This window comes from Phaseolus vulgaris, chromosome 1 (assembly GCF_051622355.1).
Source record: "Phaseolus vulgaris cultivar YP4 chromosome 1, ASM5162235v1, whole genome shotgun sequence".
In the NCBI taxonomy this organism is placed as follows: Eukaryota; Viridiplantae; Streptophyta; class Magnoliopsida; order Fabales; family Fabaceae; genus Phaseolus; species Phaseolus vulgaris.
Window position 1 is genome coordinate 48,999,831 of NC_143498.1, and position 15,314 is coordinate 49,015,144.

At 30.5% G+C, this 15,314-nt stretch overlaps 2 protein-coding genes across 4 annotated transcripts; both read left to right on the plus strand.

Moving 5' to 3' along the window:
• The first annotated feature begins 3,983 nt into the window (after positions 1–3,983).
• On the plus strand, positions 3,984–7,741 carry LOC137814608 (golgin family A protein). Its single transcript, XM_068617426.2, has 3 exons — positions 3,984–4,742; positions 4,840–4,962; positions 5,945–7,741. Exons 1-3 carry the CDS (start codon positions 4,311–4,313, stop codon positions 7,361–7,363), a joined length of 1,974 nt encoding a protein of 657 aa, XP_068473527.2. The 5' UTR covers positions 3,984–4,310; the 3' UTR covers positions 7,364–7,741.
• Positions 7,742–12,156: 4,415 nt separating this feature from the next.
• Positions 12,157–14,346, plus strand: LOC137814609 (secoisolariciresinol dehydrogenase). Of its 3 annotated transcripts, none has more exons than XM_068617428.2 (3): positions 12,157–12,246; positions 12,311–12,651; positions 13,783–14,346. In XM_068617428.2, the coding sequence occupies exons 1-3, from the start codon at positions 12,215–12,217 to the stop codon at positions 14,229–14,231; spliced, it is 822 nt and encodes a 273-aa protein (XP_068473529.1). In that variant the 5' UTR covers positions 12,157–12,214; the 3' UTR covers positions 14,232–14,346. The 3 variants fall into 3 exon arrangements, with proteins under 3 accessions (XP_068473529.1, XP_090160963.1, XP_090160961.1); XM_090304837.1 differs by having other exon boundaries at positions 12,158–12,246; positions 13,776–14,346; XM_090304835.1 differs by lacking the exon at positions 12,157–12,246 and having other exon boundaries at positions 13,776–14,346.
• Positions 14,347–15,314: the final 968 nt, after the last annotated feature.

The window sequence follows — 15,314 nt, forward strand, 5'->3', positions numbered from 1 at the left end:
TTTAAATTTATTTTTAAAAAAATGTAGATTGAAAAAACAGAAAAAAATTATTAAAAAAATCCACAATAAATACTCTTCTCTGATTCTAAAATTGTTATCGTCCAACAAAAGTCTTAAATTTTTAATCTTAATATATATATATATATATATATTATTTTTTTAAGATTTAAAAAATTAAATTTGATAAAAAAAAATATAGATATTTTAACAAAATAGTTAATGTATGTTTGTTTGCTATCAGAAACTTTTATTAAAAAAAAGTAATACAAATAGTATTTAATTAAATTATGTACCTTAAAAGTTATAACTATCTCATTAAAAATATTCATTTTTACCTTAATTATATTAATTAATAAATTTTATTTTTACTGTTAAACTAATCATAATTAGTTATGAAAACTAAAATATTTAAAACTAATAATTTTTTTAGAGAATCAGAGACATATTTAAATCTCGATTTTATTATAGTTATTTAAATAATTTTTTTTTATAATTATTTTGAAAATTGTAACACACATAAAGCGATATTTTAAAAAAAGAATTAGTTATTTGATGAAAAAAAACTTGAAGTCCATTATTTTGTTTATCCATGAGTAAAACGCAAAAGTAGTGCTTTAAATATGAAGTTAATTTATTAATTATTTTTTTCCTAATAACAGTGCCCTGTTGTTTGGAATATACCAATGTTATCATTTATCGTTCACAATATCTTTTCTTAGTAAGCTTATAGTTTGATTATGAGTTATTTATAATTTATTTCATTTATGTAATATTTGAATGATTGTGATACTCTAGCAAAATTAAGCTAATATTTTCCCTATTTTATTAAATTTGTATTTTGTATCATAATACTCAGTTGCTTGAAATACTTCTTCATCTTTTTAATACATAGATTTTGGCAATTATTTGTTGAACAAGTTTTCGTGTATTTTAATTATTAGATTTCTGTTTTTATCTGACTGATATGCTTTAATGTCCAAAAAAACGAAATTAGCAGTTTATGATCACCATTATTTTTAAGATTAGCGCAGTTCTCCTTAACTTTATATATAAATTTTAAAAACATTAATTTTAAATATTTTATAAATTTGAGTATTTTGAATTATTTTTTATTAAAAGATTTTATTATATTGAGGATTTAAAATATTTATTATTATTATTTAAATATTTACTGTTTAATTTTACCGTCAATGATTACGTGGTATTACTTCTATTTTTTAGTTTCCAACTTATTTATTAATTTCTTTATTCATTCTATAATTTCCTCTAGTTCACCAATTAACTTGCTTTTAGAAAGGAAAAAAACGTAGAAAAACGATTGGAAGACTTAATTACAATAAACCATCAACAAGTCGTATAAAATATCGAAATTACTTTTAAGATAACGAGTTATGTGACTCTTCATTTTTATAATCTTAATCTTGTCCATTCTTATTAGTCAATATAAAATTTAAACTAATACTTTAAATCCTAATATTTTTTATTTAATTAATTTTATTAAAAAGTAATTTGAATTTTTTTTTTGTTTAAATGAAAAAAAAATACATTAAAATAGTACTGTACAAACTTCAACGACATAAAATAATTTTTACAATAATGTAACATTCCTATTTTGACCTATTTTTAATAAAATAAACTGTATGTAATGTCTAATTAACATATACAAATATTTCATAATATATATATATATATATATAAATATGCTAAAAATACATGATAATTTTTGTACATCCAAATATAATTATAGTAAAATCATAAACATAAAGAAAATTTAAGGATGAGTTAATTTTTGAAAACATATAATAATTTGAAAATATCTCAAAATATCATGGAGTTAGCCTAGATTTAGTCATATTCTAATTATAAATATTTTTTCAAATAAAAGATAAAAAAATAACTTAAATAAATTACAGAGAGTATAGGTAAATATAGAAAAAAATTAAAAAGATAATAAATTTTTAGAAATAAATAACTATAAACAATTAAAAATGTAATTTATATTCTTAAACCTAACTTGTAATTTTAACATTTATCTTTATAAATTCTTCCATTTCAAATATGAAAAAACATTGTTTCTTACTTTATCTATACAATAAAATAATTAAATAGAAATAAAGTTTAAAAACAAAAAATAATTAGTTGCTATAGTGACTAAATTATAAACTATTTTAGAGACTAATTTCTAAATTAATTTCTATTATTGATAAATAGCTTCTAAATTGATATGTAATTAGCTACCACCCCAATTATTTAGATTCTAAATTTGATAGCAAAAACCTTGATAGATACAAATTTAGAAGCTATTTATCAATAATAGAAAGTAATTTATAAACCAAATTTTGTTTTAATCTCTAAAATAATTTATAATTTAATTAATATAGCAATTAATTTATAATTTAATTAATATAGCAATTTTGAAAAAAAAACAATTTTTTTTTCTGATAAAAAAAATTATTTTTGATTTTTAAAATTGATTTCAATTCAATGATTTGATAAATTTGTTTTTTCATTCTTAAAAAAAATGTTTATTATTACCATAATACAGTGTTAGTATCATGCTGAAAACAGGAATACCCTGATTTCAGTGACATTTGAAGGTACTGTTTAAAATTAGTTGTCTGCTTCTGTCCGCAAGCTTCAAACTATAAACTCCGGAGTAATAGAGCAACATAGGATAACTTTTTTTTACAGATATTATATCGAATAATATCAATTTAAAATATATAAATAGAAGTAATTGTTATTTTAATGTTAATTTTATGATGATAAAACAAATTTAAACTCGTTTTTTTTATAGAAGAATCCGATTTTTAAAAGATAGCGCGTGCATAAAAATATTACTCTCGAAAATCATAAATAAGATTATTTATAGAAAACTAATAATTAATATGCAAATTTAAAATGGTAACACAGTATGATAAAGATAATGACGTTAATAAACGTTGAAAAGAAATACACGTTTAAGAGTAGTGAAGACTGGGAAACACAAAATTCCATGTTAAGACCAAAAAGAATATTTATACTAAAATTAAAATCTCCATTGAAGAACAAACAAAATAATAAAGAGTAAGCCGTAGCTTAAATGAAGAGAAGATGATAGTTGCTAACCTAAGTAGTTTGTGAGATTGACAAGCTCAAATCAGGGGATGTGATGTGTAATCTTGATGAACATGCATGTCCCCACTTCTCAAGATTCTCACTCCGTTATCTTTCTATTTTTTTTGTCTAATTCTGTAATTGTCTTTGTTTGTGTGTACTTTGGAGTTGGAGAGTTAGTGGGAGTGGGGAAGACGATGCTTTACGAGGAGGACTTGTTTGAGGTTGTATTTGTGGCATGAGTTGACCACGTGGTGTGTCATGTTCTTTTCTTCCTTTTTCATTTTGTTTTCAATATTTTTATAAAAGTTCGTTTTATGATTATTACATGGTATAAGTTAATCACTTGGAGAGGATTTTCTAAAAATTTTCATGACTCAATTTGGAGAGAATGCGTGTGAGATACGTTCAACACCATTTGAAAAGTGCACCAACGATCAAACACATTATTAATTGCTATTTTTTATTTATTTTTTATTAATTGCTAATTAAGATCTAATAACAACACCTGCTTAATCTTTTAAGCTTTGATTTCAAAGAGGCTATATAGAATTTTGATTTCCTGTTATACTCATTTATGTATCATTATACTTTTTGTTATTATAATTAATTTCTCTTTCCATATTAGTTAAATTAAGAGTATACAGGAAAAATGATGTTTAATTTTTAAAAAATAACAAATATTGACCGATGTCTGATGTTTTCAACTAGAAAATAAATAGTAATATTTGATTTAGAATGCTTATGGGAATAACTTTGATACTCCATTGGAATAAATAAAAATATGCAGAAAAATAATTTAATAATATATTTTTGAGAATGTAGTAAAATGAAATATTTTTGTTAATGTGTGATTATATTTAGAGTAGCGGCGGCAATGAGGATTTGAATAAATAAGTAGAAAAAAAGGAGAGTGGTGAATGTGGGAAGAGAAGGGAAAATGGTAATAATAAATGGGGGAAGAGATGTGAAAGTCAAATGTAGTGGTGATGATGATTGAGATATGTGAATGAAGGTGCCAACTGCCAAAAGCGGCGTACATGGTGTCGCTATAATACCCTCCACCACCCAATCTTCGCTAATACTCCTAACTCTCTTTCTCTTCTCTGCCTCCTTCCCACCACCACTCACAACCCGACACGTGTTCCATCACACTTTCCTCCTCCTCCTCCTACTCCTCCTGCACTCGCCCATTGCTATGTCACTGTAATCTCATGCCCAGGCACCAAAACCCAACCTCCATGGACATGATTCCTGGCAAGATCAGAAAACGAGGTTGTTCTTCCTCGGCCTCCTCCTCCTCCTCCCTTCTGCACAACTACCGCTTCAAGAGGACTATTCTGGTGGGGAAGCGGGGGGGATCCACTACGCCCGTGCCCACCTGGAAGCTTATGAGCTTCAGATCTCCTCTCCGCCCGTTGGCGTCCTCCCCCAAGTACCCGCCGTCGCAGACCGCCGCAAAGCCTCGTCTGGCCCCGGTGTCGGCCAGGAAGCTCGCCGCCACGCTCTGGGAGATGAACGAGATTCCTTCGCCCAGCGTGAGGTCCAAGAAGGAAGTCAGAGCTAGAGAAAGGGTTGCTAGGTCCATGCGTTCTGGCTCTTTGCCTCCCCATTTGTCCGATCCATCACATAGTCCTGTGTCCGAGGTACTTTCTCTCAAATTTGTGTTTTTTCTTTTCTTAACTAATTAACTAACTACAAATTATATCACTGTATATGTTTCTCAGAGTTTTCTTTTTGTAGAGGATGGATCGATCTGGAACTGGGAGTCGCCAGAGAAGAACTCCTTCTGTTTCTCACAGACAGAGGATCACTGAACACCATGTTGGCCCTTTGGACTCTCTTAGCAATGCCAGTCTCATGGAGGTATTTAATCTATATTAATACTATCTAATATAAAGCCTTTATATTAGGAGAATGGTTCTGGCCTAATTGCGTAACAGATTTTCGTAAGGTATTAAGGTTGGTTGAGAATTGTGTCTATCTCTCTTTATGAACGTTAATGGGTGGGCTCCTGTCATACCTGGGAGATGGACCCTCTCTTTGGAGATTTTTATATAAAAATGTTATGTGAAAATTGTGTCTATTTGTCTGTATGTCTGTCTCTTTGTTGATGATGAATGGGTCCTGCAATCTGGTGTCTATAAAGAGAGATATAGACACAGATGTGAGATCCATTTACAGAAACAGAGAATTACAAATTTTACATGATCTTGTCATGTGAAAATGTTACATGAGAGAAGGCATTCTCGTTAAAGTTATTTTACGTTCTTTGTTTTTTGGATAGAGGTCTTTTGCGTTTTTAGTTGTTTAAAGATATTGAAATCCCTCCAGTGTGAAATGCTCTGTCGTGTATAACTATAGCACTTTTTTACTTCTCAGTTGCTTGTACGTTTGCAGTATATTTTGGAAAAGTTAGGAGCTTCTTTCGATGAAAAGGGCTACAAATGATTTGTGTGCAGTGCACCAATTGCACCCAGCTCCTTGTCGATACTCTTACTAGTAATTATATTTTTAACACATCTGTTTGTACTTCGATGTTTGGTGACAGATTAATATTTCTTCTTGATATGTGAATAGAAGATCTATACTGAAACAGATATAGCAATGCAAGATTTGTATTCACATCTGAATGGCCAAACTGCATAACAAACTAACTTATTGTTCTGTTACCTGAGTGGAGATTCAGTTTTGTTCTGTACTTTTGTATAGTTTGAAATGTACATTGTACAAACACCAAACGCCTGTCATGCAATTCCCCCATTTAGCTTACAATTGCATTCCGTTTTTCTCTCAGTTTTGTGATGTCCATGCCTCCTTACAGTTCTTCTTGGTTTTTTTGGTGCAGATTGAAACTAGATCCCGAGCACAGACCCCTGCTTCATCTGCTGTTGGAGTTAAATCACGTTTAAAAGATGTTAGTAATGCTTTAACAACATCCAAAGAGCTACTTAAAATTATAAACCGTATGTGGGGTCATGAAAGTCGTCCTTCATCTAGTATGTCCCTTATCTCAGCTTTGCATACTGAGCTGGAGAGGGCTCGCCTACAGGTCAATCAGCTTATCCAGGAACAGCGCTCGGACCAGAATGAGATAAATTATTTGATGAAGTGTATTGCTGAAGAAAAGGCTGCTTGGAAAAACAAGGAGCAAGAGATTGTTGAGGCTGCAATTGAATCTGTTGCTGGAGAACTTGATGTAGAGAGGAAGCTCAGGAGACGTCTTGAAAGCTTGAACAAGAAGCTTGGGAGAGAACTTGCTGACACCAAAACATCCCTTCTTAAGGTGGTGAAAGAACTTGAAAACGAGAAAAGAGCAAGAGAAATTATTGAGCAAGTATGTGATGAGTTAGCAAGAGATGCTGATGAAGATAAATCCGAGATCGAGCAACAAAAGAGAGTGTCTACAAAAGTTTGTGATGAGGTAGAGAAAGAAAAGGAAATAATGCAGCTGACTGATAGGTTACGCGAGGAGAGAGCTCAAAAGAAACTCTCCGAGGCAAAATATCAGCTTGAGGAAAAGAATGCAGCTGTGGATACGCTCAGGAATCAACTTGAAGCTTTTCTAGGAGGCAAACAAGTTAAAGAGAAAGGTTTCAGCTCCACTCATTTGAATGATGAAGAAATCGCCGCTTATCTGAGCAGAGGCCGATTAAGTTCCCACTTCATTGAAGATAAAGAAGATGATGGAGGAGAGGTTGACAATGGAGTAGAGTGTGAGGAGGAATCCGCTGAAAGTGATCTGCATTCTATAGAGTTAAATATGGACAACAACAGCAAGAGTTACAAGTGGTCCTACCCTCCTGAAAGCAGATTTGATACAAGAAGATATCCAATTGAGGAAGAAGTGAAAGTTAGTAGGAGGTCTACCTCTGGGAGGGCTTCAAGGAGAAGCACATCCCTGCAAAGGAGTATATCAGACGGAATGGAATGGGGTGTCCAAGCTGAGAAGGTTCAGAATTCAGATGGGATTGATTGGGAAAGCTTTTATGAGCTGGAAAGGCAAGCACAAGGAAAAGGATATGGGGATGAAATGCAAGGCTATAAATCAGTAAAAGGTTTAAGGGATCAGGTATTGGCTGCTTCGAAGCTGGGATCTTCAAGAGGTTATGCCAGTCCCACTAGACAATTTTCTCAGCCTTGGCCATCACGTGATCTCACAAATAACTTCCAGGAGAGACCTGCTACAGCACAGGGCAATGGTCCAAAATCAAGGTTAGGGGAAGTCAGAGGTGAGGGCCAGAGTGTAAGAAAGTCCAAAAGGTGAGTTAATACTAATGTCTTTTGACACAATGGCCTTGATTGTGAACCGCATATCCATTTGCTTCTGCTATCATGGTGGCTGGTCAAGGAGAATATCATAGATCCGCTAGCCTAGTAGCTGAAAGAACCTTTTCCCCTTTTGAGTTTTATCTTGTTGATAGCCCATGTCTGCTGAAGTTGCAGCACTCGCTCGCTGCTTAAATTTTCGTTTGACCCTATGTGTAGGTATAGTATGGTCGTGTCTGTAGAGTTCAGAACATGTGTTATATAAGTATAACCGGCGAGTTTTTTGTTTTCTCCTGTAATATATGCTGAAGGTGCTAAGAACATTTTGTATTTTCTCCCTTCTTTATCTAATACGCTACCACTTTTTCTCCCACAATGTGTTTAATGACCCAGGAAGATCTAATTGGCAGGGATATGATCATGGTTGGGTTTAGGTTCTGTCTCTTTTCACAACTTGCAAATTTGAGAAATGCTACCCGAGCAAGGGGAATTATAGCCATTGTTATTAGCCTCCTTATACTCATGTTGCGATAAAACAACAAAAATATATCACGTCAAATGAATTTAATAAGTCAAACCTTTTTATTCGAGAAAAAAAAAATTAGACGTTTCAAATACCACTCAACACGTAGCAAGAGAAAAAAGAGAGTACATATTGTATAATAAGTGATATGAATAATAAGAAGAGATAGACAAAAATAAAATGGGTCAATGAGGCAATTAGAATAATTGTGTGCCTAAAGATTTTACTCTTAATATTTTTTTATGATTTTTTAAATAAATTAATTCAAACAACTAAATGATTTCAAATGTGGAAATAAAAAAGTTAATTATAAGCTAGTTAGTTAACTTGCAAGATGTACAACAATTGCTGATGTACCATAATAACTAGTTAATTGATTGTGTACTCTATTTTACTCATGGATCTTTATATTTTTGATTTTTTCTATATAGTTTTTAATGAGAACAGTTATGATATATTTAGTTGATATTTTCAGTAAAGAGAAATTCAAGAACTTGGATGGTGTCGAGTATAATGTTCGATCCAATTAAATAAAAATCATCCCAAGTCAAGAACTTGGATGGTGCGGAGCCCAATGCTCTCGATCCACTCAAATAAAATCATCACAAATCAAGAACTTGGTTGGTGTTGAGTTCAATGTTCAACCCACTCAAATAAAACCATCAAGTCAAGAACTTGGATGATTCTGAGTCCAATGCTCAGTCTACTATTAAGAAATCATCTCAAGTTAAGAACTTGAATGATGTCGAGTCCACTGTTGAGTCTAATCAAAATAATCACCTAGTCGTACATTTGGATGTTGCCTTTTTTTCTAGATATGTTTTTTTAGATTATTTTGGTTTGAGCAAAAGTAATATATTATAAAGCTTAGGAGTTTAAAAGATAAAATATATTGTATTAAGTATAAAATTTCAGTTTAGAAAACATAAAAGATAGAATGTCAACTTGATTAAAGTATTCACTCAGGCTTGGGAGGGTTGTGTGGTGTCATAGGTCGGGTCCAATTAGTAAACCTCTAAGGCTCGAGTCTGAGGTTGAGGGGCTATGCGATATTAAATGTTTGTTCCGATTAGTAAGTCTTTAAGGCTCGGGTTGAGGCTAAGAGGTTATGTGGTACCATATGTCGGGTCTGATTAGTTAAAATATTATACAAATGGAATAAAGGTTGTTCTTGAAATAAGAATCTTAACGAATAATAAATATTAAATATAGTAATCTCGTTATTTTTTTTCTCATATTAAAATAGCTTAAAGACCTGAGATTAACCTGAAATGAGTAATTGACATTTAATATTAAGGAAAGACTAAAAACAAGTTCACATACAGAGAAGAGAAGGTAAGGAGGAACACGTAAAGCATAAAAGATATGTGAAAACTCGATTTGAAATCCCCTATATCTTTTATTTAAATTTAATGCTCTAATTGAGATTTATCATTCTTGACTAGAACAATAAAATAAAATAAATAAATAAACAAGGTAACAATAAATAAGATAAAAAATAAATAAACAAGGTAAATAGAATAACAAAAATATTATGATGAGAATATAATTGCACTAAAGAGAATATTGGAATTCACCCATGCATATTCTCTCTTCTTATAAAATTTTATACACTATTGGCTAAAACATTCAAAATCCTTAGTGTATTTTCGAACTTGAATTTTTCCTCCCCTCTAATTTATTGGACCAACAATCACGTGTCCCTTTAGTTGAATTATCTAAGGTTTCTTTTACCCTATCTTGTATCTACACTTGTCTTGTCACAAGATGGTTATTGTTGTTGAATTTGGATGTGTTCGTGTAACACTCAGGTTGGTAGAAAAGACTTTATCAAACCTCTTTTTCTTTAATTTTGCAATGACATGTCACTAAGGTAGAATATATATATATATATATATATATATATAAATAGACTCAAAAAATTTAGAAATGAAATTGAAATTGAAAATGCACAGGAATAAACAGAAACAAACGAGGAGAGCAAAAACGCAAAAACAGGACACATAAACGAAGATGAAAATGATGTTGAAATAAAAAGTTGCATTTATTTCATCTATTTTCCAAAGAACTGTAGTAATATTTCATACGTAAATAAATAAATAAAATCAACTGTGGTGCATTGGTTATCCTTGGACCCAATGTAATTTTTCTAAGTGTAAATAAAAAGAAATAACCCATACATATATCACTACAAGAAAATCATGAAATAAAAATCAATTTTTAGAAATCAAAATAATTAGTTGCAATAGTAACTAAATTAGAGACCATTTTATAAACTAAAAAAATTTGGTTTCTAAATTAGTTTACATTATTGTTAAATAGTTTCTAAATTTGGTAGAAAAACCTTGGTTTAACAATAATAGAAACTAATTTAAAAACCAATTTTTTTAGTTTATAAAATGGTCTCTAATTTAGTTACTATTGCAACTAATTATTTTGGTTTTTAAAAATTGGTTTTTATTTCATGATTTTCTTGTAGTGTATATTACATAATTTATCCACTACGAAGTTCAGCATTCATATTAAATGATGTGTTTGTGTCACATATGTATTAGATACCAACACTTATACGATACTTGTAAGACACATATGAAGTGTTCAATTCAAAAAATATTCGTTGATTTTGTTGACAATTCTAGCAGGGTTCTAACACAATTTTAAAAAAGAAAAATACATTAATTTTCTAAAAAAACTCAAACTTATTATATAAACTTTTATTATAATTATAAAAATAAAAAACAAATCTTTTTTAACTAACCATGAAAATATTTTTCTGCTCCAAATTTTTTTGAAACATACTTATACACAAATCACAAATCTTTATTATTAATTTATATAGTTCATAATTATATAATATATAAATTTCTGTAAGCATATCTTACATGTTATTCGCAAAAGTGATATAATTTTTCTCATTTAAATTAAAAAAATTGAAGTATAACTTCACATTTTTCATATCAGCAAATAAAAACTAATTAATATTAAATTAACATATTACATCAATTCAAAACATAACCAATATAAATATTTGGAGTATTACTATTTTGCCATCACATCCTATTTTATACCGGTTCGAAATTAAATTGTGTAATATCTTGTCATTAAAATTCTATTTCGCAGTAGTGAATTACATAACAAATCAATACACTAATTGAGATTATATCACTTGAAAACAATATGTTGCTAGCATTACTTACTCTCACTGCATAATGAAACTTAGGGTTATATATTGAATAATAATGTGCAACACTCTGAAAAACAAAACACGGATATAAGAATTATTAACCAAATTCTTCATTGTGATATGTACGTAAACTTCGGAAAATGAATAGGTGTAAAATGAAAGAAAATATGACCAAATCCCTATTTATATACGAATGAGTGATTCATGATTGAATTTTAGAAGATTAAGTCTAATTCTCACTTTTAACTTTTTTTCCCTCTCCACAAGTACATTTTATTTTATTTAAGTTTATTTTCATAAAATGTCTTCATTTTATTCTCTACATTTAATTAACCAGTTTAGTTAAGCTAAATAAAAAAATATTATTTTATTTTAGAAAAAAATAGGACATTACAAAAACTAGATATCGAATCATTCACGAAAAATAATTACATAAACTTATTAATTTATTTTATTGTAGATACACAATAAAAACTAAGATTATTAATTTCTACAAAATATTTTTAATTTAAAAAAAATCTTCATTTCCATTAATATGTTGCTAATAAAAAAAGGTTCAGTTTTGGTCTTAAAATCGAAAGGAAAAAAAGCCTATCGTGTTAAGATTCCAACCTGATTATTCCCAATCCATAGTGGGAATTGACCTTGTCGTATATGAAATAGAGAATATGAATAAACCGATGTTAATAAGCTACCAAGATTGTTTTTATCAACTTCTATATAAAAAATTCATGCAGCCTTGCTAACTTCAGAATCCCTTATACTAATTAATTCGTTGTTTACATTATTGATACATTGGTTAAAACAAAACAGAAAAAAAATATATAATTTCTTTTAAAAATATACTTTAAATCTAATTTAACTTTATATATATACTATAAAATATCACATCTACCTCTAAAAAAACTAATTATTTTTAATTTTTTAATTTAATTATTATTTAACAAATTTTATTGTATTATACAACCATTCTTAATCTTTATGTATACAACCAAAGAATCTGATAATAAAATATGAGGAACTTTGTCCTACCTGCTATCGCTGGTATTATCTATACATGAAGCTTGTTTATATAATTTGGTATCCTAAGTGGTTGTTGGTTATATCCTTCCATTTTTGTTTTTCTTAGGTTAGATTTATCAATGGCAAGCTCAAGCTCTGTGGGTAACAGAAGGTACGTAGATGAAAGCAATGGTTGAAGATGTGAGTGTGAATATAATCCGTTTAGTTTTGTGCAGGTTGGAAGGAAAAGTTGCAGTGATAACAGGAGGAGCTAGTGGGATCGGGAAACGCACCGCAGAAGTGTTCGCCCAGCACGGAGCAAAAGTAGTGATCGCTGACATCCAAGACGAACTGGGGCATTCGGTGGCTGAGTCCATAGGGCCATCGACGTGTTGTTATGTCCACTGCGATGTCACCGATGAGGATCAGGTCAAAAATGCTATCCACAGAGCAGTGGAAACTTATGGCAAGCTCGACATCATGTTCAACAACGCCGGCATAGCTGATCCCAACAAGCATCGAATCATTGATAACGATAAAGCAGATTTTGAACGTGTACTCGCCGTCAATGTCACAGGTACAATCATTATTTATTTCATTAATTACAATTTATGTTATTAATTATATCTTATATTACACAAGATAATACATTTTTTTAATTATTCATTCAATTTCTTTTAATACATCTAATTACAATTGATTTAGGTAATGGTTTTTAAACTCAATAAATTTAATCTAACTTAATTATACAATAAAAATTTCATATAACTTATTATTATAAGTAAATATTAATATTCTAATAAAATATTTGAAATAAGTTTTTTTTATGATGAGTTAAATGTACTATTTTTTTTGAATTGTTCGTTCTAATCATCCAATCCAATCATAATTGTTAAGTTACTAAATAAAATGAATTTAATCCAACCAATGAAGTTGAAAAAAATTGAATTAATGATTGATTAACTCAACCAAATTCAGACTAGGCGAAAAATTAAATCACCAATACTTAAACAAATTTTAATTAACATTAATATTTTTTATTTTAAAATTTTGTATAGCAATACAAATTAAAAAAGAGTGATTGGGTTAAGACATGATAGGATAATCCTTTAGACAAAAATACAAAATTATGATCATCATTCTACCGTTCTTATCTTTGTGTCTCTATTCTAAATAGACAATGAATGAATTAAGTAAATCAATATCCACAGAGTATTGTGGATCGACTCTTAGAAATCCAATATTATGGATCAATTTCTCGGAGATCCAATGTGAGAGATTGATCCCTATCAAATCGATCTATAAAAATAAAAAAACACATTAGAAATCTTATCAGTTGAAAGATTTTAATTGATGAATACATCCTAATCCTTAAAAAAAAACCAAAATTAAATAAACCAATCCCCTCCCCATAATGTTTTTCCCTGTAAAAGTATGGAGTTAATAGGAAAGGTATATATTTTATTTAGACTATTAGAGATAAACTTTTTAACATTATTATAACCCATAAATATTTTTGAACCAGAAGAATAATTAAATGGAGTATATTTGACTATATTTACCATAAATTATAACGAACATGTGAGTCAACTATGTGAAACTTTGTTGGGTTAAGCTTTTGACAGTCATATTAATCTTATGCAGCAATGGTGCCAAAGTGTGTGTGTTTATATATTGTTGTATCTGATATGTGGTTTGAAGGTGACAGGTGTTTTCCTTGGGATGAAGCATGCGGCACAGGCGATGATCCCAGGACGTAGTGGCAGCATTATCTCAACGGCGAGCATTAGCTCTTACGTTGGTGGTGCAGCCTCCCATGCATATTGTTGTGCTAAGCACGCGGTGGCTGGTCTAACTAAAAATGCAGCGGTTGAGCTTGGACAGTTCGGAATCAGGGTTAATTGTTTGTCACCTTACGCTCTTGCCACTCCCTTGGCCACCAACTTCGTCGGAGCTAATGATGAGCAGCTTGAGACTATCATGAACTCACTCGCTAATCTCAAGGGTGTCACCCTCAAAGCTGATGATGTGGCTAATGCAGCACTCTATTTTGCTAGTGATGATTCAAGGTACGTTAGTGGCCACAATTTGCTCATCGATGGAGGCTTCAGCATTGTTAATCCTTCCTTTCACATGTTTCAGTACTCCCAATCTTGATTTTCTATATTATGAAGAAGCAAGAGTAAGTAATAAGAGCTCATATATTCTCAGTTGCTCAATCATACACTCTGCTAAATAAATAGTTTGCTGCATTCTATGCACTTTAACACAACTCTGTTCTTCTGCAATTATCAACATTCCTGCTCTTGTATTCTCATCACATTGAATTCTATCTTAATTTTAGAAACTCAAGCAACCAAGTTCACTCCTATACATACAGAATTCACAACAGAGAGAATAATTAAAACTTTATAATTTTTTCTTCAACCAAGATCACGACCTTGATTATACCAATTCCATGTGCTCTTCTATATCACTTCTCTTTAAGAAGAACGACAGTTAATATACAACCAAATTTTCCAAATGAGTGGGAACATATCACCTACAACTGATTCTTTGTTTCTTCTATTATGTTCCTGTCTTTTTTACTTTTCTTAACAAAAAAATATGTAAGCAATAATGTCAAACACGTGATTAGCTTTTGCAATTCTCATTCAGAAAACTTCCTTTCCAATTCCAAACCCAACACCAACTTCAAATTTTGCAAGGAGACCCATTTTTTCATTACTGTTTGAGGCAAAATTAATTACACATCCTAGGGAACATAGTATCACCAATTTAAGTATCAGTCTATACCCACTCCTTTTTCTGTAATTCTGATCAAATCCCTCACTTCCTTTATTTGAACTAAAAATTTTCAGACTTCAACCCCTGTTTCTCACAAAAGACTCCTTTTTTAAGCACCTAATCATATCTTGACATGAAAACGTTGTTCTGCAACCTATCATTCTCAACCCTGAACCTCCATCTTCGTTTACCTAATAAAGCATTGTTTCTCTTTAAATACAGTCTCGTGTTGGAGCCTTAAAAAAATGAAAGAAAGTAGATGAAAGGAGACGATAAAATTAATGGACTTTAAGAGAGCAGTTCTCCTTTGTCCTTGGTAATGTCTCTTTATCTTTCTCAACCTTGAATCAAAGTTGACAATTTCTTAGGCCAAGTCCCAACAAGAATGCAGAGGTAATCAAATGGCATACCCACACCACAAATTTACAATTTTAAAAAATCCACAGCCTTCTT

Excerpts from the sequence above, each read along its gene's own strand:
- LOC137814608 (XM_068617426.2), top strand. The coding sequence starts at position 4,311 with ATGCCCAGGCACCAAAACCCAACCTCCATGGACATGATTCCTGGCAAG. Across the intron at positions 4,743-4,839 it reads CACATAGTCCTGTGTCCGAG|AGGATGGATCGATCTGGAAC; the intron begins GTACTTTCTCTC and ends TTCTTTTTGTAG. Across the intron at positions 4,963-5,944 it reads GCAATGCCAGTCTCATGGAG|ATTGAAACTAGATCCCGAGC; the intron begins GTATTTAATCTA and ends TTTTTGGTGCAG.
- LOC137814609 (XM_068617428.2), top strand. The coding sequence starts at position 12,215 with ATGGCAAGCTCAAGCTCTGTGGGTAACAGAAG. Across the intron at positions 12,247-12,310 it reads AGCTCTGTGGGTAACAGAAG|GTTGGAAGGAAAAGTTGCAG; the intron begins GTACGTAGATGA and ends AGTTTTGTGCAG. Across the intron at positions 12,652-13,782 it reads ACTCGCCGTCAATGTCACAG|GTGTTTTCCTTGGGATGAAG; the intron begins GTACAATCATTA and ends TGAAGGTGACAG.